Source organism: Equus caballus, chromosome 11 (genome assembly GCF_041296265.1).
Source record: "Equus caballus isolate H_3958 breed thoroughbred chromosome 11, TB-T2T, whole genome shotgun sequence".
In the NCBI taxonomy this organism is placed as follows: domain Eukaryota; kingdom Metazoa; phylum Chordata; class Mammalia; order Perissodactyla; family Equidae; genus Equus; species Equus caballus.
In genome coordinates, this window is record NC_091694.1 from 37522252 (window position 1) to 37547913 (window position 25662).

Here is a 25662-nt window from a genome sequence, read left to right on the forward strand (position 1 = left end):
TCAAAATCCAGTGAAGCTCTCATTCATTGGTCACCACAGACTCTTTCATGCAAATTCACTGTGTAGAAACCCATTGGACTGTTTGAGATCAACTTTAGCTTTTTAATGTTTTGAGATATATATATGTATATATATATATATAATTTTTTTTAAAGCACACAACACACACCAGCCTCAACAGAATAAGAAAGGGCTTAGACTGCGTCTGCGGGATATTGGTGGCTTTTAGATTTATATAGCATTTCCACTGAAACATTTTGGGATACTCAGCACTTACCACCAAAATTTTTGAAGCCACCGCGGTCACCACCACTGCAGAGGAAAAATTGAAGAAATGATTTCTTCCTTAAGTCTCTAATGTGCTGAGCCCTGGGCTCAATCTACACTTAACTCTCACAAGTAGAGTGCCTAGGAAAACAGTAGCACCTCTAACTTTCCAGTAAATTCCATTTCATAGACTTCAAAATGTTTTCACCTAAGTGTTTTCCCAAGGATCTATTTCCACAAGGGTGCCTTTCAAGCCTATTGCAGAACATATCTAACATATTCTTATTTTCAAATCTTCCCAACCCCAAGCCAAAGGCACTATTCTAATCATAACTTAAAGCTGGAGCACAGCACAAAGAATGCTAAACTAGAGCAAACATTCTTTCCTAGGGAATATTTTTTTTAAATATGAGAAACAGGAGAAAAAACTAGAAGAACAATACAAAACAAGGTTAAGATTTTGATAGCAGAATGGGAGAGGTAAGATCTTGAGTACTACGTTCTATCGTGATACCAAATAGTGGGTTTTATGAGATGAAGGAAAAAAGTGAGGTAGAGATATACATAAAAGTGAGCCTGAATGAAAGCAGTATTAAAATTCAAATCATTCAGAAATCTGATAAAATGAGCACTAAAAGAGAGAATAACTTAAATTGCCCTCCTACTCCATACCCACCATAATATACTAGATCTCTTCACATGAAAGCTACTGAGATTCATGCTGCCAAATGCTCTGTACACCAATCAGTAGACCATGTCAGAGACACAATGCAATACACTCCAATACTGCAGCTCCCCACAAGAAAATGACTTTATTTGGCAAATTTCCACTGTCAGATAAGTCAGTGGTCCTTGTGTGCATAGCTTCATGTATGAAATCTAAGATCTCTCTTGAAACTCTTTAAATATTCATACATTAAAAGTTTGTTTCTCTTGACTGAATTACATACTTCTCTATGATTCATGAGCTGACATGGAAAATAAAAACACAAAGTTTTCAAATGGTGATATCAAATCTTCTACTACTACTAATATTCTTCTACTATACCTCAAGAAACTAATCCAATATACTAATATCTCTTCCCTGCTTAAAAGCCTCTATTTTAGCAATAACCCTGCCCTCTAGATGGCTTTTCTGAGCCATCCGGAGAAAAACCAATCTAAAAGAGAAAGCATTCTTCCTTTAAAATAAGCCTATTCTATCTTGACATAAAAAATTCTCCCTTGCAACCGGTTTAGGTATAGAAACATGCATCCTAATTTCTTACTAATTTTTATTTGATTTCCAGGAAGCCTAAAAAGGAGAATAAGGCTATTTGAAGGCTATGTAGAAAATGTGAAGCCCAGGTTCTTCACATACATACAGTTTCCTACTGAGTCGCTAAGACTTTCAGAACATTACCTAAGCCCTTCCTACACTTTTAAATGACCTGTATATCACTGCTGAACTGTTTAAGAAAGGGAAGCCAACAGAGTTCTTGAGGTTAAACTGCTAAAAATCTTATTACTAGAACCAAGATATCTCAGGTTTCCTCAATGATCATGAGAACTCCAAAAAATGATAAAAGAACTAGTGAAACTATTAAGCTCACATTCCTATATCAGGAGATTAAAGTCCTCAGGATAAAGTAGATTTTTTAAACAGGAAATTTTCACAAGTAAGTGCTGGAAGAGATATCTCTTAAAGATTTTACTGTTATCTTAACCCAGTGCCAAATTGTTTATCTGGCCACAATGGAGGGAAAATACGAAATTTCATACATGGGCTAGTTCCTATAATATCTATTCTGACCAGCAATATATCTTTGAACAATAAAAAAAAGAACATAGCCCTGAAAAATAAAAAGGATACAAAACAAATGACATTTGAATAGGTTTATAATTTCCTATTCCTCCATACAATGACATTTTAACTTAAGTCATCTTTACTGAGCATTTGCTTTGAAAATACAGCAGCTGAGGATTTCAACACAATAGCTATAAATATGGAAACATCACAGTGCATTCGAACAAGCACTGGTCTTCAAACTAAGAGACTAAGGATATAGTCTTTAAGTGTCACTAATCAATCATGAAAATTTGGACAAGTCAGTAATACTCCCTAGGGTTCAGTTTCCTCCTTCACGAAATAAGGGTCTACATCCTTACGACTCAAAAAGTGGTCTATGGAACAGCAGCATAGGCAGAGCTTGCGAGCAGCTCACAAAACAGGATCTCAGGCCTCACCCCAGATTTACTGAATCAGCATCTGCATTTTAATATTATCCCCAAAGAGTTCAAATGTACGTTATAGTTAGAGAAGCACTAGTCTAAATGATCTGTAATTCTGTGAAGCTTTCTTTCAAGTTCCAATGTTTCAATCATTTTTCTCTTTCCTTATTAGAAAATTCCATATTAATTAGTTATATTACAATCCTTTATTAGGAAATTTATTATATTAAATATAGGAGATAAACTTCAAGTAGTACTAACAAACATTAATAGAAGATGGGCTTGTGGTTAAGAATCTTTCCCTCAAACCTGCAGTCAAGTTATGAGTCCCTTTTCCATATGCTAAGGCCTCACTAGCAAATTAAGACACAAAGGTATGTGTACATCTATTAGTCAAGATGTTTCCACAACAAATTTGTTTTCCTCCCAGAAAAAGCACCAAAATTGTACACATAAAGCATTCCTGAAGTAAGGAGATTTTAAGTAGAGGTATTTACTAGAGTAGAGACATAACATAAGCTCATTCAAATTTACGGCTGAGTGCCCCCTGCATAAAGAAACCAATTGTGTATTCTTGACTTAACTATAGAAATGGTTGTCCCAAGTTCAAACCCACAATAAGCAGCCTGCCCCAGGGTAGGCTGAGGGTTCTTTCACTGTTACAGCATTACATATTTAGAGGAGAAGAGAGTCAGATTTAATCTCAGGTGCTTGTCAACAAAGAAAAAGCTCTTTGACAGAATCTCTATTTCCAAAATTTAATTTTAAAAAATCTAAATATATATATATATTCAAGGACTAAAACTGCCAAGTAAAAGGACAATGCAGGAATCTTTATTCCAAGAAAATTCACTATCTAGAGAGAAAACGGGACTTAGCTAAAAGTTGAAAAAGATTAGTTTTTTAAAAAACTGTGCTACGCTTGAATTTTCATGCTAGTAAATCCAGAGTACAATTTTTTGGGTATGAAGAAGACTAATATTAATTCCAAATGTAAATGACTCAACGGATTTAAATACCATCTCAGTAGTAGCTATACTTATGTTTTATTCCCTCCTATGTCTTATATATATACAGTAAGAAGGGTTTCTAGATTCAGCATTTACCAACATTTCAGGAAGCCAAGAATCTATCATTCTAGAGCTACACTGTCCAGTACAGTATTCACTAGCCACATGTGGCTGTTGACCATTTGAAATGTGGATAGCCAAAACTGAGATGTACTCTAAATGTAAACTACAAAATGGATTTCAAAGTCTTAGTATGAAAAAACGAATGTACAATATCTCCATAATTTTTTTAACGATTACATGCTAAAATATTTTGGATATACTAGAGTAAATAAAATATATTACTAAAATTAGTTTCACCTGTTCACTTTTTTTTGATGTGGCTACTAGAAAATTTTAAATTACATATGTGGCTCACATTTGTGACCCACATTATATTTCTATTGGGCAGTGTTGTTCTAGACTATTACCAGAACATATGCACATTTTTAAGGAAGCTAATTAAAATCTCTTGTAAGAAGACAGTCAAAATTCAAGATAACTTTTCTTAGGCTTGAGATATGAAAGCCTGAAACAGGACCCAGCCCCATGGCGTAGTGGTTAAGTTCAGTACAGTCTGCTTCAGTGGCCCGGGTTCACAGGTTCAGATCCCAGGCGCAGACCTACACCCCTCGTCAGCCATGCTGTAGTGGAAACCCACACACAAAAAAGAGGAAGATTGGCACAGATGTTAGCTCAGGGCTAATCTTCCTCAAGCAAAAAAAAAGAGGAAGATAGGCAACAGATGTTAGCTAAGGTGAATATTCCTCAGCAAAAAAAAAAAGAAAAACAGTGAAAACTTAAGCTATAAACTGAGACTATATCTGCAACATGGAAAACTGAAAAGGAATTAGTATCTATACCACATAGATAACTGCTAGAAATAAATTTTAAAAAAATAAATAATTAAACAAAGCCTCAAATAGCTACTTTAACTTGATGATATAGTAATAATGAAAACAAGTTATCTTTGAAGTTCTGGCAATTTTGCAGTACATTCATCACGATGCTGAAGTTAAACACACTGAGAGAATTTACAGCCTTAAACTTCTAGTCCACTTAGAGGTCAGTGATCAGTTTTAGACAATAATTAGAAATTCAATCTTTTTTGTTGCAACTACTTCGTCAAAGAAAAACATTGTTTCCTATAGTCCCTATAATCTTCACATGTTTCTATTCCATATTTGAAAAGCTGGCAGCTTCCATGTGGTCTGAACTCCTCCTCCAGTCAAGCAATTATACAACCTGAGTCTAGGAAACGTCCCATCCTTTACCACACATCACACCCTCACCCACAAACTATGTCCCTTCTTCTTTAAATAGAAACCCAACTAATGCCAGATATTCTTCCCCAAAAGGATCATATTTTCAACACTGCTATTTTTAAGTAAGATGATTAGAAACACAAATGGGAGTGTTGATGAAGACTAACAAAAAATGTTTGGGTATTTTTGGTATTTAAATCTAAAACCAACTGTGAAAAAAAACCCTGAAACTGTGCATTTTTATTTGAATTCAAAACACTTTACCCCTATAAATGAGCTAGAAATCACATCTTGAGCAAGATATTGTAACACATGAAAATTGTATGAACATCAAATTTCAGTATCCATAAACGAAGTTTTATCGGAACACAACCACATCTATTTATTTATATATTGTCTATGGATGCTTTGGCGCTACAAGAGCAGAGTTGAGTAGTTGCAACAGAAACCACATGGCCAGCAAACCCTATTTACTATGTGGTCTTTCACATGAAAAGTTTGCCCACCCAATACAGTAATCATCATCATCCATATGGATTTCTAAAAAAGGCCCTTCATGAACATTCCATTCCGAGGCGGGTAGGGAATAGAGACTAACTGGGCAGGATCCCTCCCCAAAAAATACCCTGACCTGAACCAGATCAGCACCATTTTGACCTAATATATATTATATATGAGCTTCTCTAAAAAGACTTTGTTGGAAGAGGTTCTATGGCTAAATAAAAAGATTTGGAATGAAAAACTGAGTTCATGATTCAGCATCTGGGCCAAAAATTATACTGAAATATGTTGCCAACAAGGTAATAAACGTACTTAAAAATGGGACTCCCAGGGCGGTTAAGGTATGGACCTTCCCTCCTTTATCAGGAGGCTCATTCGAGGTCCTCTCAACTCTCTGCTTCTAATGAGTCATCTCAAAGAAAAAAGCATACTTTTAAAAACTTCCCTACCCTCTTCCCTCTGAAAAGTGGGATTCTACCACTCTCAGTCAGACACTGTCATAGTTTAATAGATAATCTATAGGATATAATTATAACTTCCTTATGAAGAAAATTAAACCTATGATATATTGTAAAATGTATAGCATTCCAAGGCAGCCAATTATCTAAATATATTAAGTGGAAAATTAAAAATATCTGTTGGTTATCTTGTTCGGGATTCTATTTGAGGTAAGAGAGAGGCTACTAGGTAGAGAGTAAGCACTTTCCATTGTTCCTTTATATCCACATGATGGTGGACTGCTTTCTTTGATAATAAAGAGGCATACAATATATTTGCTTTACTTTAGTAAACTGACTGGCTATCAATCAAAAGACTTTTAATGTTCAAGTCTTATAAATGCTTATCAAATACGTTTAGACTTTAGTTTTGCCATATCAAAGTACTATACACTAAATATAAAGAAAACACAAGTCAGTGAGATCAAATTCCTGGCTCATTTGAAGAAATAACAGTGCTTTATGTAACTGGCTTTGTTTCTCAGGTCACCTTAGAGGACAGACACTTAGTCCCTAAGGAGCAAAAGTGTGAACTGGTACTGACGTATTATTATTAAGTGTCAATTAACAGGCCACTGACAATTCAATTCTCGAGGAACACACATTATCTTGTAAGCCTATGTATTTTACACACAAATTTGCAACCTGCAAACCTCATCTGAGGACAATAAATGTCAACTACTTTTTAATTCTTGCTTTTAGGGCCAAAGTGCCAAATTTACAGATAGATTTAAAAGTAATTTAAAACCAGTTTTCATAACATATGCCATAAGTAAATATCAAAACCTGGTAACACTAGCAATGGAGAAAAGGAAAGCTGAATTAAAAAGTCATTCCTTTTCCACAGCTTAGTCCAGACAAAATACACAATAGGATGTGATGTTGCACTAATTATTTCAATAATTATTTACTTAAGAAGGAGAACAAAATAGTTCAGTTACATAAAATCTTTCTTTCATTTGCCTACCCCACCTTTATACTTTGTTACTGCCTCCTACTATTTTCCCTTCCCAACAGTATTCAAGATTAAGAAATGGCCTCGCTGCCCCCAAACTAGAATTAACTTACCTTTTATTTTTTACATACAAAACACTTGGGTTTCCCAGAGTCATCTGCTAAAGGAGTTTAGATTCTACAGCTCTGGCAGGAAAACATAGGTAAGTGGTTTAACCACAACCAGAGTAAGGGACTTTACTGGTGTTTACTACACACCATATAAACTAACTGCTAATCAGCCTATTCTGAGGTAATTTATGTGACATCTTAAGACAAAATAAATTTTGAATTTCTGCCCTCTTCTCTACAACATCTCTTTTACAAGCCTCTTAAACTAAAGTAGATGCTCAAATCAAACCAGCTAAGTAATAACAACAAAAAAAAAAAGAAGAAGAAATGTAAACATCTATACTGAAATACTTACCTTGATCCTGTCATAGGACCTCTTCCATCCTTGTCATATCCCCCACGCCCTCTACCTCCTCCCTGTGACCCGCCATATCCTCTATTATCTTCTCCATACCTACTCACATCACGACGGTCATCTATAAAAAGGAAATAATACACACATAAATAACCATTGCCATTTCTGACAAAGGCTTCCCATAACATAATCTTAAATGGCTCTTTAGGTCACCTATGTCCTTTGGAAAACGGCACAAGTGCACAGATCGCAAAGGCAAGTCATCATAAAACCATCTGGAATTAACTGTGTTTGAGAATTGTATCTGTGTCAAATTCCATTCTGCTAATAACACCATTTGGATATCACCATTTGATGCGATGGTGATATGGAAGAGTCTGAATCAAAGTACAACATTAGGTACCAAACCCTAATAAATTAGATGAAAAGCATAACCCTAATCTTAGAAGTTACTATTTTCTTTACCTCAAAAACATTTAAATGTAAATCAAGCTTTGACAAAGAATAACTGGATTTTCAAACTAAGAGATACTCAGTGAATACATTCAATGAGCAAGACACTCAATGAATGAGCTTCCACTTTTACTCATTCATTTATTCATTCAGTTACTCAACAAATATTTACTGAGCATTTACTATTAACCAAGCCCTATACTAGGTAATGAAGGTACAAAAATGACTAAGACAGGACCTTCGCTCTTGAGACATTCATTTTCATGGCATGGAGAGATTCCTACATATCAGTGGTATACACAAAGTGCTATAGGAAAACAAGAGGAAAGAATGACTGGTCCTTTTTAGATGAGGTTAGAGAAGGCTAATACAAGATCATAATTTCCCCAAATCAAGTATACCACCACTACCAAATGAACTAGTAGCAAGAGCACTGTCAAACAGAGTTGACAGAGACAACAAAGGAAATTGATTTAAACAGTCATTGAAAAGTCACATAACTATTCGGCAGTCTCCAAGAAGTTTAGAAACAGAAATCTAATAAATTAGTTTTGATGGCCATGAGAGAAAATATATGTTCAGGGTTACTCCAAATTTTTACAAACAGTAGAACTACGTGGTCTTTTAATACAAAGTTCAATATACAAATAATTCTATGAAGAAAGAAAAAAAATACAGGTCAATCTATCTTACCTTGTGTGTGGTGGCTGTAATTTTCCCTTTGTGAATGGTAGGACTGCTGGTTTTGATTATAGGAATCATGCTGTTGATCATAATTTGACTGTTCATCATATGAACCTTGATGTTGATCATAGCCCGACTGCTGGTCATACGAATCTTGTTGACCATAGTCTGACTGGTCATACGAAGGCGCTCTTCCACCTTGGCTAAAGAGAAACAAAGAACTTAAGAAATTTTACAAAACGATTATGTTTACTATAGCAAGTTGACTGAGACTGACATAAGAGGCCTGAGAAGCTAGACCTCAACCATATTTACTACTACTTTCTGCTGGGAATCATTTAGCTGTTTTATTTTACAAAATTTCCTTATCACCAATGGAATGATCTTCAAACAACTAGCTCACTATCATTAAAGAGAGGCCACATTATGAGAAAAACCACATGCAACTTTGAAAACTGTAGTGAAGCAAAAAAAAAAAAAAATCACTATGGTTTTTACCATCTCCTTGAATTAAAAAAAATTTTAAAGTGTCACAAAGTACAGTAATATGTCTGATTCTTTTAACAAACACGCCACTGCAAGTGCTGACTCCTTTTAAGAGTTACATTGAAAGGCTCTATTTCACATAACAATAATGTTATCTCATAATATTTTGGGAACTATTTTTTTATAATTATCTTTAGAACCTACAGTACATTCTTCTAGATATCTTCAATGATAGTAAATTTTAGAAAACAGTAATAAATCATTCATTTTTAGTCTGCTGAGTAAGAGAAAGGAACTTGCTTTGTGATGTCATTTTTTATCTGAAAAGAAATCTGACTACCAGATAACAAGACTGCTTTCTTAATACCTCTGGCAATTCAAAAAGAAAATTCTAAGTTATGTTCTCAGCAATATGACTAGAATTACCTGCTCTCAGGATGGGAATGTTGAAACACTTAATTAGATTTGAGTTCTAATGTTTACTTCAAAAAAAGGAAACAAAAAATGTCTCATAACTTAATAGTTACATCTTGTTCCACATTAGATGATCAAAATAATCTAATAAAGATTGCTATGTTCCCCAACTTCCGACTCAAAGCACATCACCACAACAATGGTCAAAAATTCTAGCACCTCACTTTAAAATGGTTGTCAAACCAGATCTAACATTTCTCTTTGGAGTTATACGTCATGCTTCCAAAACTGAATCCTTACTAAAGGATTCTCCTTAACTAACCAACAGGGCTTAGAGTCATTCTTTCTAGTGTAACATGCTTTCTGGATATTATTCCCTATACGTGTACTCCATGTTCTACTTTTCAAATCACTCTCATATCTCTAAGACTGATAATTTGACCTCACAGATCTTTCCCCAATGTGTTTATTTAATTGAATTTCACTTAGGATAATTCTCTTCACTGTAGATAGAAAATAGTAACGATCTCAATTTCTGTCTCATTTTTTAGCTGTGTAACTTGACAGGCTATATCATCTTAACGGCTTCTCTTTACCGCTTTAATATGGAGATAAATACTGACACTATTTCACAGTGGTGTTTAAGAATCAATTAAATTAAGGAATGTAAAAGCATTTCACAAAATGTAAAGCACAATAAAAAAAAGTTGCTACTATTAAAATTAATAATAAGTACAGACTCCTCAAATCTAAAAACTAAAAAAACTATAAAACCTATAAACTTTCTGGTAAACATTCGCCTACCTATATTAACAAATAAAACATATTTTAGGGTATCTGAAATATGTGGATAGGTTTTCACAATTTTTTCTTTAATATTTTGTCCCTGAAAATGGTCAAAAATTAAAATGGAAATAAAAAGTAAGCACTGAGAAGTCTCCTTTTATAGGTAGGTTTTTATTTAATTTCAGGTATAAAACAAAGGTCAAAATGTTTCTTTTTAACATTTAAACCATGAGCCTTCATTTACAGCTAAAGGATAATTTTACAAAAAACACATCATAAAAATCAAATGACAATGCTGACAATTTCCACCATCTTCATAACACAAAACTGTGAAATTCATATTCCATCAAAAATTTTCTGGAAAAAATGTTTAAAGTTAGGAGTTTGTTGGTGAAATCTGTTTAATATCCCAAGTGTTCCTTCCACTGCCCAACACAATCTCAGTACTTTTACTGTTTCCTTACCCTGCTGATGATTCCGTGTTTGGTTGTCCCTGGTTATTGTAAGACTGCTGACCATATGAGCTCTGCTTTTGATTCTCATAACCACCGTACGATTGTGAATAACCTACAGATTAGATGGATATACCATTTAGTAAGGGTTCTGATTTTTTAATTTCTAAAATAGCAGATTTAACAAATCAATCCAACCTGATTGGCTCTGTCCATAACCAGAGTAGCTGCCATAGTTCTGTCCATATGAGGAATCAGTAGTTTGCCCATAGCCAGAATAGCTCTGAAATTTAGGTAAATACAAGTTTCATCACCTACTTAAGACAAAAATAACTATTTATGAAGACTGTAAGTTATATTTTAACCTACTTGTGGTGCTTGTCCATAACCTTGGTTGCCTTGATTTCCATAGGAAGAATAACTGTAAAAGAAAAACATATCACTCAAAAGAAACGTGCTAAAATTTAATCAGCTTAAAAAAATCCTATCTTCATTTTCAACTTTCAACTCAAATACTAGCGTCTTTTCTGAGAAATTGCCAATCTGTCTCTTCGCATCTAAATTGAAACATGATGACCAAAGAATGTTAAAGACATGAATGAAGTCACTCCCAGATCTCTTGAACGCCAAACAAACACTGTAAGTTTTGCTTTGACAGCTTCCCACAAATAAATAAAACTCTACCAGGGCTAGAAAATCCCAAGAGAATTACATTTGGGGGGTAGTGGGAGAGGGGGTGGAGGAGAGGAAAGGACTACATGGCAGCAAGACCCATAAAAAATATTTGAAGCAGAAAAATTACTTTTTAAGTTAGCACTTTAATCAACTTAGCTATGTTTTGACAGATTAATTTCTTCCTATTGTTCTCCTTAGATATTTGCCCTTAACTTCCCAGAAAAGGCACAGTATGGCACTGAGTCTAATTTTAGTGCCTCAGTAATTAGAAGCATGTACATCTTCAGAGTACTATCAGAGAATAAAATTATATTGTAACCCCAGTGTTATAGCACAGCCTGGCATATAGTTTGTTGACTGAAGGAAGGAATAAATGTACCTTCCTCAGGTTTGAATTTAATTTTATAGCATATAAGCTCCAAGTCAGAAACAAACTTTCTGAATATGCCAAAGAAAAATACAACATTTGCAAAAAAACCTTTTTATCGCTTTAGAGCTATGAAGTGCTAACAGAATTTCTTAATTTTATAAAATATATCTCATTGAATAAACATTTGGTAGCTGCCTACTATGAGGGTAGCACTACCCTATAAAAATAAAAAGTCAAATGAGTTTTGTTTTCATGAAGCTTAAAACTTGATGACAGAAGATATCTGAGATGCTATTCTGAATATCTCACAGTGAGCTGCAAAACATTTATAGTATTAGGTGAAGGTTGTATTTCTGGTAAGCAAGAGAACTCTACTGCATGTACACATTCACGTAAAAACAGACTTTTCTTTTTACTGTGAGCATGGTAAGGAGTCTTTTAAAAATGCTAAACATTTCTATTACAGTATTTCAAGAAAATCTGCTCTGAGAAACACATTAGCATATTACATACAATCAAAAAATGAAATGCTTTTTCTAAGAACCTGTTATAGTTCAATTGCTTAAATCCTTTTAATAATTTCTTTTCAAAATTTTCATAAAGAAAACGATCTTTACAATACCTATGAGATTTGTTTTAATCTCTAGAGGGCATCTATATTTACTGATTCAAACATGCTTTTTAAAAAAAGGAAGAAATATTTTACAGCACCTATGTACACAGGCCGACCTTTCCCCTTGACAAGCTAATATTTAATTCTGTTAAGACATCCGGACCCCAAATTTCAAGAGGGAAGCCTAACTAAATTCACTGTTTTTTTTCAGTTCTACTCTTTCATGGTATTATTGAAATGTATGTATACTTTACCTTTGCTGCTCACCCCCAGACTGACCGTAACTTCCAGAATCTAAAACACATAAAAAGAATTTTAAATCTTATTTAAAATTATGCTTCCCTCAAAGGCTGACTTTAGCTCTTAAAGATGAAATGTGTAAGAAAACGTTACAAAAACTACAGAAAGAAAAACTAGATGTTAAAAATACCATGCAAGAAGAAATCTGTACAAATAGTATTTGCTATTTACAGTAACTACATCTTTGAAAACAACTACTCTACAAATGTGTCCTGATGGTCACAAGAACCAAGTGAACAAATGTGAAACAATCAGTGAAAAATCCATCCTTTTAACAAAAACTCAAAAGCTCAAGCTATACTATCTTTACATACAAAAAGACATCCGTTGAAACTAATCAGGACCAAAAAGGGGGAAGATACAAACACTGACAAGCTAAATTCCCAGGATTACACTCACTCGCATATCCTCACCAGCCCAACACATACCCATTCCTCATACTGGATTGCTTTGGTTGTCAGCAGCAACAAAAAGATCTCCGAAGACTTGGTAAAGCAGCTAAATTAGTTGTCTAATCTCACCTTTATGAAGCTTTCAGGGATTTGGCCAACTGGTATACCAACTCAGCAATACCTACTTTCAGCTTTCTTTTTGGCAAAAAAAAACTACCAAGGAAGGCAGGAATTGAGTAACGTATGTCAAAAAAAAGAAAAAAATTTTGAACTATCAGCTTTTTCCCAATACTTCAAAATGTCAGTTATATCAAAAAATTTTTAAAAGACTCTATCTTTTAGGCTTCTACTCAGAGTCAAATGAATGATCTAAGTTTATTAGTGATGAATAAGAGAAATTTTATATGAAATACTCTTTCAACTGCAAAAAACGACTCTGAGAGTCTCAAATTGCTGACCATTAGGCCCAACCTCATCCAATTTGAAACAAAACCATTTGTTGTCGAACAGTTCTGAAAACCTATCAAAAATCACATCACTGACTTTTTCATTCAATTCATAAAAAGCTACAATATGAAAACACTGCATTGGCTGTATAAGTGCGTAACATCAAATTTGCCACTTTTCTGCAGTAGAGATATTCAATCAGACTGAACAAGATTACTTTTTAAAATCCTTAATTATGAGAATAGTGAATGAAATCCTGACACAAACTACTTGAGTGTGAAGGACATAAGCCTATCTGAGATGAAAAAGAAAAAACTGTGCATTACTCCCATGCCCGTGATAATGACTATAGATTTACAGGTAACCACCAAATAAGAAAAATATGAAAAGGATACAGAATCTAATTGGACCATAAAGAGATTAGATGCACCTATCAAATGGCAAAGGAAACTAGCTTCAACCAAACCAGAAACTGAAAAGGATTATGGCCGGGGCAAGGTGGGGTTGGGGTAAGGTGAGTAAAAAGCATGAAACTTTAGGTTAAATTATATTCCAAGGCATAGCTATATGGGTTCTCCCAGTGACAGAGCGCTGTCCAAGATCTCAGCATATTTCCCTTTGACTCAGGCAAAATTATAGAACTACACAGTACATAGGTCATGTGACCCGGGCTCAAATCTAGTAAGCCCTAGGGTCCTTAACTGTAACCCACTTTACCACCCCGAAATTGTAAATCTGACTTCTTTAGCTGGCTGACTTTAGAACCCCAGAAGATACAGAAATAAGCATACTGAGTCTGGCACTTAGTATAAACACTTAAGTGAGAAAGTGCAGATGTCTTATATTCATCAGAGAAATCAGTTTATAAATGTTATTTATGGCATTTCAAACAACTGCTCATTGTAAGTACTTGACACTTGAGCCTTGTGCCTGGATGGATAAATTGTTTAGAATAGTTTTTATTTCCAAATGTATAGGATTTTGTCTTTATGCTTTTGTCTTCTAATTACATTCCAGTGCAGCAAGAAAAGGTATTTTCAGTTTTATTCTTGGCATTTGTTAGGATTTACTGTTTTTTGCTTTTCCCCTCAGTAAATACTTTTACTTGCATAAATGTCCCCTATGTGCTTGAAAAGAATTGTGTATTTTCCAAACGTTCAACGAATTATGTAAGTCTATAAGATGACGCTTGTTAGTTGTATCATTCCCTAAAGTTTGGTCTGCCTGATCTATTGATTACAGAGAGGTAATGTTTAAAAAACTCCAACTATAGTGCTGTCAACTTCATCACTGTTATTTTTGCTTTCTATATTTTGAGGTTATACTGTTAGGCACATAAAAGTACATTTATATCTTCCTAGTAAATTTCCTTTTAACATTACATGAAGATTATCATTGAAAATGTCCAAACTTTATTTTGACTAGTAACTTAACTAAACAATCTTCCTTTTGGTTGGTGTTTGCCTAGTTAATCTTTTTCTCTATATATATTTTCAGCATTTCTTATTCTTATGTTTTAGGTATATCATTTCTGAACAGCATACATCTAGATCCTTTTTGTCCAAGTTAAAATCTTTGTCTTTCAACTGGTGTTTTCGTACTTTTACTATTGTTAGCTTTTATGTATTCCTACCCACCTATATTGGACTTTCTACTTACTGGGGTTTTTTTTTTTCCTTTTAACTCCTTTCTTGCCTTCTATTGGATTTTGTTTACTTTTTCCATCTCTACTTCTTTAGAAGTTATACATTCAATTTCTGTTCTTTTAATAAGTTACCATTTATAATTTAATGATTGTTCAGTTTTTAACATACATTCTTGACAAAGTTCAAAATGACCTTCTACCTCCACTTGAAAATAAGAACCTTAATATGACAACACCAATCACAGCCTTCACTTATTATTTTGCTTCCACTTTTTTTTTCAGTGAGGAAGACTGGCCCTAGCCAACATCTGTTAACAATCTTCCCTTTTTTTTTTTTACTTGAGGAAGACTGTCGCTGAGCTAACATCTCTGCCAATCTTCCTCTATTTTATGTGGGGTGCAGCCATAGCATGGCTTAACGAGCGGCGCTAGGTCCTCGCCTAGGATCCAAACCTGCAAACCGTGGGCCACGGAAGCGGAGCACACGAACTTAATCACACCACTGGTCCAGCCCCTGCTTCCATTTTTTTAAAATCTCTAAATGTAATCATTTTATCTTCAATGTTTCATACAGTCAATATTTGCTTTACATTTACTGTGTTTGCTTCCTCTACACTGTTTTTTGCATCTTACCGCTCCCTTCTGGATTTATATTATTTTATTAGTTCTTTCAGCAAAGGCCTGAAAGTGGTATTCTTAGTCATTTTATTTGGGTAGAAAATTCCAGATCAACAGTTATCTTTCCTCTAAATTCTAAGGATCATCTCATTATTTTCCAGCTCCTTAAAACTTTTAAGGCTATCGGCCCCGTGGCTGAGTGGTTAAGTCTGCACGCTCTGCTTTGGCAGCCCAGGGTTTCGCCAGTTCGGATGTTAGGCGCAGATATGGCACCGCTCATCAGGCCATGCTGAGGCAGCATCCCACACAGCACAACCAGGAGCTACAACTAGAATATACAACTATGTACTGGGGGACTCTGAGGAGAAGAAAAAAAAATTGGCAACAGTTGTTAGCTCCAGTGCTAATCTTAAAAAAAAAAAAAAAACTTCTAAGAAGTCAGTCAACCTTAACCATTTCCCCATCACTTCTGTTAAGTTTATTGGTATGTCATTATCCACAGTTTCACATCAATGTATCTAGAATATGAATTGATTTTTATGTCTCAAGTTAGAAACTACTGCTTCTTGATTCAAAAACATTCATCAATTTTGGAAACTTTTCAACTATCTATCAATTCTTCCTCATTTTCTGCTTCTCAAATTCACAGAAGACGTATGACAGGGCTTCTCAATCTATCTCCCATGTTTCTTAATCTTCCATTCTTTCATCTCTTTATCCTTTGGAATTGAATTCTGGGTAATTATACCACATCTATCTTCCACTTAACTATTTCCTCTGCTACGTCTATCTGCAATTCAACTTATCCACTTTTTCCATTTCTAGAAGCTATACTTGATTCTTTTTCAAATCTATATGGCCTTTTTTCATAACATCCTGGTCTTAGAGTTGATTCCTTCTTTCAGGTTTTTAATCATTTTAAACATGTAATAATCACTTTCAGACCGTTAGGGGTTCTAATCCCATTTGTCACAAGCACTCATTTTGGTGAATTGTTTCCTAGAGCTCTGCAATTATTTACTGTGAAGTCATCTTTTGCAAGGCTTGTTTTTTCTATAAGATTCCTTTTGACAGAAGCTGTGAAATTTCCTCCAGAAAAGGTTTTTCATTTGTTTCTACCAAGAACCTCATAGTTATTACCAGCCCAGAACCAATTTTTATTAATTTCTTGACTTAAGGTTTCCTGGACCCCATACCTAGCCTAAGTGTACACGGAAATTGTATGAAACACAGGTCTCAGGTTACAAATTCTCAGGAAGGACTTATTTTTTCCACTCAGGGCCCAGGCTTCCTTGTCATCTCTCATGCTGGTACAAAGCTTTTTTTCCTAGTTCATTCTTTCACTGAAGATACAGTCCTTCACACATTCAGGTTTTATGTAAGGGTCTCAGTTCCCATTACCTGGCTCTAATGGTCTCAAGGCTTCATCTCCTGTCCTCAGTTACCTGGGCAATAAAATATAAGTCTCTAAACGATGACACCTACACCCTCCTGTCCAGAGCAACCACCAACTTAGCTCTATGCCTACCATACTGTATTCTACTCCATTTTTGGCAGCTGGAGCTTGCCCCTTCTTTTCTGTAAGTTCTTACATTTTTAGGTATTTGTAGATAGAGGATTCTCAAGTTATCTCGGTCTGCCATAGTGCCAAAATGAGAAGTATCTTGACTTTGTAATTTCTATATGTGTAACAGATATTAGATTTTATTTTACCTTGAAAGGTGTCAGATAATTCACATTTGTAAACAGTATTTGAATGTTAGAGACTCTGACTCACAATATTTACAATTTTTATTGATGGATTACATAAGCACTTATACTTTATTAGGTTTATAAGTCTGCCCTGTCAGGCATTTGGAGTGGCCGAGTCAATCTGATAGATTAAATTTATAAGCGTAGTTTTGAGTCTTTAAAGGACTTAACTAAACTTAATGCCATTAGTTGTTCGGGGGCGTTTACTCCGTTAAATTTATTAACTTAATTCATCAAAGAACAAGTCAAAAGCATTATTCTTATTTTTATACAACGTCAAAAGTATTATTTTCATACACATTATTACAAAATGTTTAAATAGCATATAACACTAAGTAGAACTTAAAGATTCTAGCTTTAATTGACTTAACTCAGAAACAAGCAATTATTAAATAACTCTTTTCACACATGAAAGTCAATCTCAATATTTAAAAAAACTCAAATTACAAAGTGACAAACAGCTAGTGTCTGGGTAATTTGAAGATCAGTGCTAATGTGTAAACCAGCTCACACACTAATATGACGTCCTGAAAATCCTAGATTTTACAAACGGTAAACCTCTAAAATTTAATTTTCCATAAAAGCCACCCAGCCCTATAAATAAGCCATTGTTTTACACCAATAATTATGTCAAAAATCCAGACAGGCCAATAGTTTTTAACAAGCACTGTATCCACTGAACCTGTGTGAACTTCTCCAGGAGGGCAGGAGAATCTTTTTCTTTTTTTTTAAACCGTAGATAGGTTACACACCCTCCTGAGTGTACTTCCCTGAAGGTGTACCAGACTTCATTTCAAAGGTACGCACCTGGTAAAAGTTGTACCAATGTCTACTTCGAGGTAAGATTAAATAGAAATTGAAAAGAGAGAAATTCTGTGCCTCCTAGATCAGGCAGATGCCCTCTCCCCTAAAGGGTCAACATTCTGGCTTCTTAACATCAGTGTTAACCTAAGGAAGGTTTCTCACTCTCCAGTCCAACCATTCTTGCTAATTTATCGGCCTCTTCTGGGCCTGTGCTTCCTTTTTGTCACACATTTCCATCCTTCTGCAAGACTGGATTACTGGGAGGTTTTGTTTGTTTTTATAAATAACAACAGGTTCTCCCCTAAAAAAAAGGTTAAAAGGCTCTGCCAGCGGTCCTTTCCATGCCAAGCACATGGCTTCGGGGAAATGTTCTGCTTTTCCACCTGAAAATTGACATAACTCTCATGATGGTTTCTAGCAAGTGGACGGCTGGGTCTTTGCAACCTGGGACGTACCCAATAAGAGGGGGGCCTCGCGTGGACGGCTAGGGCTGCTACCCCAGCTCACCCCTGCTCCAGACTTCACATTCTGGCGTGGCAGGAACTTAACCGGCCGCCTGGAAGAGACCACCCCGAGGGCGGCCTCTATCAACTTAAGTGCTTCGTGGAAGGCTGCCTTTCCTCTGGTCTGGACGTCTCAAGGGAAACGCCACATGTACCCACAGGAGCCCATCAATAATACAAGAGGCTCCCTTTCACGCTCTTGCAGGAGGTCAACAATGGGCGAGGGGACAACGACAGAGCAGGGCGAAGAGGACGCTAAATTATATGCGCACACCCCCCACTCGAATCCGGGAGCGACGGCAGGGAGGATTCCGTGTAAGGCAACGTCCTTTGAAAGGGCTCCCAGAGCGTCAAGGCCCCCACCTGATGAATGGGTGAGTCAGGAAGGCCCAGCTCCACTTCACGGATGGGGAAACTGAGGCACGAGGCGGCGAGACGGCTGGCCCGAGGCCTCGCTGAAAGATCTGAGGCGGAGCGGAGAACCAGAAGCACCGATTCTCGCAGGCTGATGCTCTACGCACGGGCTCCCCCCGCCCCTGCGACGGCGTAGACGGCCTCCGCCCCCCGACTCACACCCCCTCCCCCGGGAGCCGCACGTCTCCTCGGGTGCCGCCGACAGGGCCAAGGACGGGGGGCCGAGGCGCTCCCGCCGGGCTGTGCAGACGGAGAGCGTTGGGAGCGTGCGTCCCTCCAGTCCAACATGGCGGCGGCCGCGGCCGCCCCCCCACCCCGAGCCTCCCTCAGGGCCGGAGGCTTTCCCTCGGGGCCCTCCGGTGGGCGGGGAGACGGCCCAACCCCGCCAGGCCCCTTGTCGCCGCTGCCGCTGCTCGCTGAGGGAGTCACCTACCCGACATGACTAACGGCGGCGGCGCGGAGCCCGCAGAGCCCGCCGAGAACAAGGGATACGAAAGCCAGGCGCCGCGGCGGCCAGAGCTGTCCTGAGGGCGGCGCGGCGGGCTGAGCCCGACTGCGGGGCCGCCGCAGCCAATCAGAGCCCAGGGGGCGGTACCACGGCGCCAGGGCGCGAGGGGTGGTCCTGCACGAGTCCCGGCCTCCGAACCCTGAGGACTTCAGAATCCCTCTCTGTTCTCCCCTCAGCGAGCCGTACCATTATTGAGAGGGAATTGAGAAGAGAAAGTACCAATGCCGCCATCAGGATGGGGGAGGAAGCTGGGCCGACTCGCTGCGTCCTAATTACAGTCCTGTTTCTTATTTTCTTGGGTCTGATAGAATTCGAGGTTAGGAAGCGAAGGAAGAGAGACCTCATCAATACAGACTATTTGGTTGGAAAAGGCCTTTCTTCCCCTAAAATTTCTAATGGTATGCCCTAGTTCGCTCTGCGTTGGCTGCAAGACAGTTTGAGCCACCTGGGGGCGTTCCGAGTCAACTAGCTTGGGGACTGAAAGTCGTGACGAGCTCCCGGACCTGAACGCCTCCCGGTGTGTTAAAATTACCTTGTCGAGTTAGAAAAATAGACTACAAGGTCATACCGGAACAAACGTGTGCATTAAAACGAAATCACACACAAACCGGCCCCTGAGGATGTGGGGGGGGGCGGGGCGGGGGGGATGGAGCTTTAGTTTTCAGTGCTATAATAATAGCTAACTCTAATTGTCAGGCACCTTGCATCATCTCATTTAATTCTCACAACAGACTGATGAAATGTTATCCCCACGTTACCGAGTAGAAGGCGGAATTCACTTGCCCTAGGTCGCACAGCTAGTAAATGGGCAACTTGGAATTCGAATCCTCGTAACCAGATGCCACTGCCTGTGGGTTTAACCGTTGTGCTGTATTATCTAGAGGGTACCCGAGCTCTAAAGTATAACATAAGGTTGTGGAAGCTCAGAGAGCACTCAAGGAGATTTTCCCGGCGACATGACAGCTGAGCCAAAACATAGGTGATGAGCGGAAGTTGACTAAGTGAAGAAGTAGGGGAAAGTGCTTTCGGACGAGTTGTCAAGCAAGTAATTCAATGTTTGGAGTTTACCCGCAAGGGGAGCATGGTAGGAGGTGAGGCCAGAAAAGTAGGAGGCTAAATAGCTGAAACCTTGTAAAGTACATTAGAGTTTATTTTGAAGGCAGTGGGAACCCCTCGCCAGAGGATTTTAAAGGAAGATCGGATTTGCATTTTGGGGCTGCAGTATGAAGAAGGTGTGGAGGTGAGAGGTGCCTAAAAGCAAGGAGACCAATTAGGCGGCCAATGCATTAACTCTGGTGAGAGAACATGGTGGTCTGGGCTCAGGTTGTAGCTGTGGAGGTGGAGATAAGCGAAGAGATCCCTGAAATGCTTAGGTGATAGACTGGGAAAGACCTGGAGACCAGTTTGGGTGGGAGACGCTAGTGGAGAGCAAGAAGTCTGACTTGAAATCTAGGTTTCCCCCTTAGACACGTGGGCAGGCAGTGGTGTCATTCACCATGATAGGGAACAGGAGAAGAAGGAGCAGGTTGGGATGGAGGTGGGGGGCTAAGTTCAGAATTAACGGCTTCAGGTCAGAAGAAAGGCATGAGGTCGTCTCTCTTCATTATACCAGCAGTACTTGTGCCATGAACTCTGGATATAGAGGGTCAAGCTCCCTCTAGATAGGTCCAAACAAGCAAAGCTAAAGGAATAAAAGTTCTTTCATGACTAAAAATGATTTAGCTGCTCAGCATATCTATTGAGGAAGACAACCCAGAGGAGGAGAGGGGCAGGTGCAACAGCAGGAGGGAACGGGGTTATTGGAGGGAGGGAAGACTCTAGGTTGTTCTTTTTTAAATTGTTTTAGAATTGGGTTGGTTTTTTTTAAAGACAGAAATAAAGTGTTGCTCTTCATTGACTCCTTAGTTTGTCTCACTGCTCATTCATTCGTGCATGCATTCTTCACTCACCTGCCATTTCCGGAGGTCTGCTAGGTGTCAGGTCCGGGAAGGCCCTGGAAATAGAGAAATAGGAAGTGTGGCCCTTGCCCTCCGGGAACTGCAGTCTTGCAGTCTCATAAAAGGGACAGTGCACACCTGTGATTCCAATCAACTACTGAATGTGCTAGAATTAGGGGATGCAGAGGGTGCTCTGAAAACACAGAGGGAAAGCACCTAGTCCTCTCGAAGGGTGGAGGGGATATGAGGGAAGTCTACCTCAGGAGATGCCTCCTAAACTGAGCTTTAGAGAAAGAAGATGAATTAGCAAGGGGGTGTGTATCAGGAACAGCATGCTCCAGGCAAAAAGGGCGGTATTTGCAGAGACTGGGAGAGAGCAAGTTTCTGGGAATTGCAAATGATTCATTCAATCTGGCTAGTCTGTGGAGTTGCAGGGGTGGAGAGCGATGATAAATACAGTTGAAGGAAGTAGGCAGAAGCCACATCTTGAAGAGCCTTGTGTGCCTTGTGGAGAAGTTTGGATATTAAATTTAAAACAATGGGGGACTTCTGAGGAATCTAGTCAAAGGAGTGACATTTAGTTTTCCATATCCATTATCTCTTTCAAGCTTCTGGACAGCCCTGTGAAACAGGCATTGCTGTCATCCACATTTGTAGATGAGAACACTGAAGCTCGGGGAGGTGAAATTCTTTTCCAAGTTCACAAAGCCAATTAGGGACAGAAGCAGAGATCACACCTAGGCCCTTGGACCAAGCCCGGTATTCTTTTTACAGTGTCCCTGGTCTCCCAAACCTGACACAGAGAACTCTTCCCAGGTCTGCACTGCTCTGGGGCTTCTTTCCATGGGTCCTTCTGTGCCACAAACTGACTCACAGATTGACTCCTGTGCCCTCCTGCCTTCCAGGCTTTTGCCTGGGGGTGATTATCTGCAACAAACTTTAATCTTCACCCAGGCATTCTTCATGCTCCCCCTATGTCCACCATCCTGGCCTCACTCTGCATATTTAGGGAAGACAGCAGGTACATTTTACACATCAGCTTTCGCAGCATGTGTCTGGGAAGGTCTTGGTACTGGGCCTGTCCGTTCCTCTGGTCCTCCTAGGGGAGCTGCAGGCTGTGTTTCAGTATCAGTTTCCCTTAGGCGGTAGCTTCCAGCTAGTATTTGCCAGTGGGCGTCTGACGGGAAATTAGATGGCAGAAGAAAGGAAGGAGCCAGGATTATTTCTCCCTCTCCCTCTCTGCTACAGCAGGTGTCTCAGCAGCTGTCTTCTCCAGAGCTCCAGTTTCCATTGGTGACCTGGTTCCTGGGCTCCAGAAACCCCACTTCTCCCATCATCCCTCCAGCCTATGGCTGGTACAGTCTTCTTGCTACTGATAATTTCTGAATTGCCTCCGTCTCCTGTTTGCCTTCCCAACCCTTCCACCACTGGTGTAGGGCCTTGTAGGACCCTGTAAAGACTTAGCGTGAGAAGGGAAGTCATTAGAGGGAGCCGTTTGAGCAGAGGCTCCATGCTATCTAACCTGTTTGACCAGGAGTACTCTGGCTGCTGCCTTGAGAATAGACTGTAGGGGGCAGGAGAGGAAGCAGAGAGAGAGGATTGCTCCCACAGGGGAAAAAAAGGACCACAATGATCTTTTGCCTCTTTTGCAATCCTGTGGGACTCACAGTTGTACCACATAATTCAAGGTTTGCCCACCTGATCAGAGGCCGATTTGTTTTCTCGTTGCACAGCTCATCTCTGAACCCCAGTACCCCACACAGTACCCAAAACAGCAGGCGCTGAAAAAAAAAAAAGGAAAAAAACCTTGTATTTAATGAGTGAATAAATAAATAAATAGGGGGAAATGGCATGACTTGGCTTTCTGACTCGTCTGTAAACCCCTCAAATTCAAAGACCTTGTCTAGGACTTTCTAATGTCTCCCATGGGGCACAGAGCAAGTGCTCAGTGAGTGTTTGTTGAAAGAACAGCCTGTTCTGTGCCAGGTACCACAGGCAGTAGTAGCCATCATCATCAGCCTTCTACCCTCATCCCCACAGAGGTTCCCTGAGCCCTTGTCCTCCAGCCTTCCTAGACAGCAAGCCACCCATGAAGATTACCATGAGGCTCCGCTGCGGCAGAGGAGGCTCCTTCTAAATGACCAGCTGCCCCATCCTCATCCTCGACACAGCGGCAGGTACTTCCTGTTTGGGGTGGAAAGGAACCAGACAATTTCCTGTTAGCAGGTCTTTTAAGCAAAGCAGCAGATGCTGAGTAGGTCCTGGCCCAGCCTTTCAGGCCAGCTGCCTGGCAGTTAGACAGCCTTTATGTGGAAGGGAAGTGGGGCACGGTGCCAGATTGGCCAGGCTTTTATTGTGCTCCTTGCAAGTCCCCTGGGTCCTGGTGTGAGTAAAAAACAAACTAGAGGAGGCTGACGCCCTGCAAATCGTGATGAGGGTTCCTGGAGATGGGGCCTCTCTGAGCCAGAGAGCACTGCCTGGAGACGAGGCGCTCATGTGATTGTCCTGGTGCAGGCTTGTGTATGCGTGTGGTTGTGAGCGCATTCAAGTGTGAACCTGTGTAATGCATGCATGTACACTTGTGTCTGTGCGCCCAATATCCAGTGCCTTATAGGATTTAACAGTTACCAATTGTCTAGCTTGCTCCCCATAGCAAGTCAGGGTAGGAGAAACAGCAGGAGTTATTGTTCTCCCATTTTAAAATGACAGAAACTCAGAGAGGTTATTTGACTTGCAAGGGTCAACTGAGTGTGAAAAAGTCAAGATTCAAACCAAGGCCTGGGAGCCAGCCCAGTGGCACAGCAGTTAAGTTTGCAGGTTCTCCTTCACTGGCCCAGGGTTCGCCAGTTTGGATCTCGGGTGCGGACCTATACACCGCTTGGCAAGCCATGCCATGGCAGGTGTCCCACGTATAAAGTAGAGGAAGGTGGGCACAGACGTTAGCTCAGGGCCAGTCTTCCTCAGCAAAAAGAAGAGGATTGGTGGCAGATGTTAGCTCAGGGCTAATCTTCCTCAAAAAAAAAAACAAACCCCAAGGCCTGTCTCAATCCAAGTTTCTTGCTTTTTCCAGTCCCCTGTGAGCACCTGCATGTGTGTGTACATACAGGCACGTAGATAGGTAGGTATAGTTGTGAATGTGATGCAGACTGATGACAGCACATGCACAGGTGCTGGAGAGAGGAAATTTCTCTTCCAGAGGCAGAAGCAGTTGCTGGAAAGTCAGGGCTTCTAGAATTGAATCATGGCTAAATATGCACAGGTCAATAACAAATTCAAATTACCACAACTCGAGTCCTCACAACTCTGGGGAAAGCCTCCTTTTCAGCTCTCCCAAGCTAATCTCATGTCCTGATTATTCCTCTTATTATCCCTATTATTGTGGTTTTGGAGGTTGATCACTCCATTAGTGCCTTGCTCCGGAGCCCAGAATTCCTTCTGATAAAATCTACTTTGTGTTCTGCACACTTCCTGGGGAGGAGGAAGGGGCAGAGACAAAGCTGATTGTTCCTCATATTATGAAGAGAGAAACTGAGGCCCAAAGGGGCCTTGTTCAGGTCCACACATCCTGCCTGATTCAAGGGGTCCTGGAGAGGAAGACAACTCATTGGCCAGCTGTTGCCTTCTGTCAGAGATGAAGGAATGGCCCCGGGCAGCTGCCAGCTCCTCCCCTGGGCAGGCAACATGTCCAGGCCCTGGCATGAGTTCCACAGAAGTCCTGTCCACTCTGAGAGGGCTGAGAGGCACCGCTGATCTGAGCCAAGCCCCAGTGCAAGGAGGGGGGAGGGGGAGGGAGGGGAAGGAGCTCTCTTTGAAGAGAAGGGATGGAGAGAACTGCCCACCTAGCTGGGTCAGGAACCTGCTCAGCCCAGATGGGGAGGAAGGGAAGGAGAGAGCCAGACCTCTGGAAAACCTAGAGCTCTCTTCCTCTCGAACATTGGCATCTACTATTTAGTGATTCGGTTGGTCTGGCATAGGGCTCAGGAATCTGAATTTTTAACAAATGCCTCAAGGTGATTCAATACAGGTGATCCAAAAACCGCATTTTATAAATTTGACTTGAGGTGAAATAATATAGTGTTTAAGGGCCCAAGATCTGGAATTATGCTATCCAGGTTTGAACCCTGGCTCCGTTACTAGATTTGTGTCCTTGGACAAGTGATATAATCTCTCTGTGCCTCAGTTGCCTCATCTTTAAAATA

The 25662-nt window shown here is 39.5% G+C and overlaps 1 protein-coding gene and 1 long non-coding RNA gene across 2 annotated transcripts in view; both read right to left on the bottom strand.

The window, feature by feature from the left end:
• Positions 1-19592, bottom strand: part of TAF15 (TATA-box binding protein associated factor 15) — a 28049-nt gene extending 8457 nt beyond the window's left edge. The window contains exons 1-8 of the mRNA XM_014741800.3: positions 19452-19592; positions 12398-12437; positions 10855-10906; positions 10684-10768; positions 10498-10600; positions 8357-8550; positions 7211-7331; positions 278-312 (exon numbers count right to left, since the gene is read on the bottom strand). Of these exons, the coding sequence (XP_014597286.1) occupies positions 278-312; positions 7211-7331; positions 8357-8550; positions 10498-10600; positions 10684-10768; positions 10855-10906; positions 12398-12437; positions 19452-19458 (637 nt within the window). The 5' untranslated portion in view covers positions 19459-19592. The remainder of the gene's footprint in view (positions 1-277; positions 313-7210; positions 7332-8356; positions 8551-10497; positions 10601-10683; positions 10769-10854; positions 10907-12397; positions 12438-19451) is intronic.
• Positions 19593-21475: 1883 nt separating this feature from the next.
• On the bottom strand, positions 21476-23731 carry LOC138916279 (uncharacterized). Its single transcript, XR_011423314.1, has 3 exons — positions 23564-23731; positions 23162-23244; positions 21476-21519 (listed from the first exon to the last, which is right to left on the bottom strand). It is a non-coding gene; the product is annotated as an uncharacterized lncRNA (long non-coding RNA).
• Positions 23732-25662: the final 1931 nt, after the last annotated feature.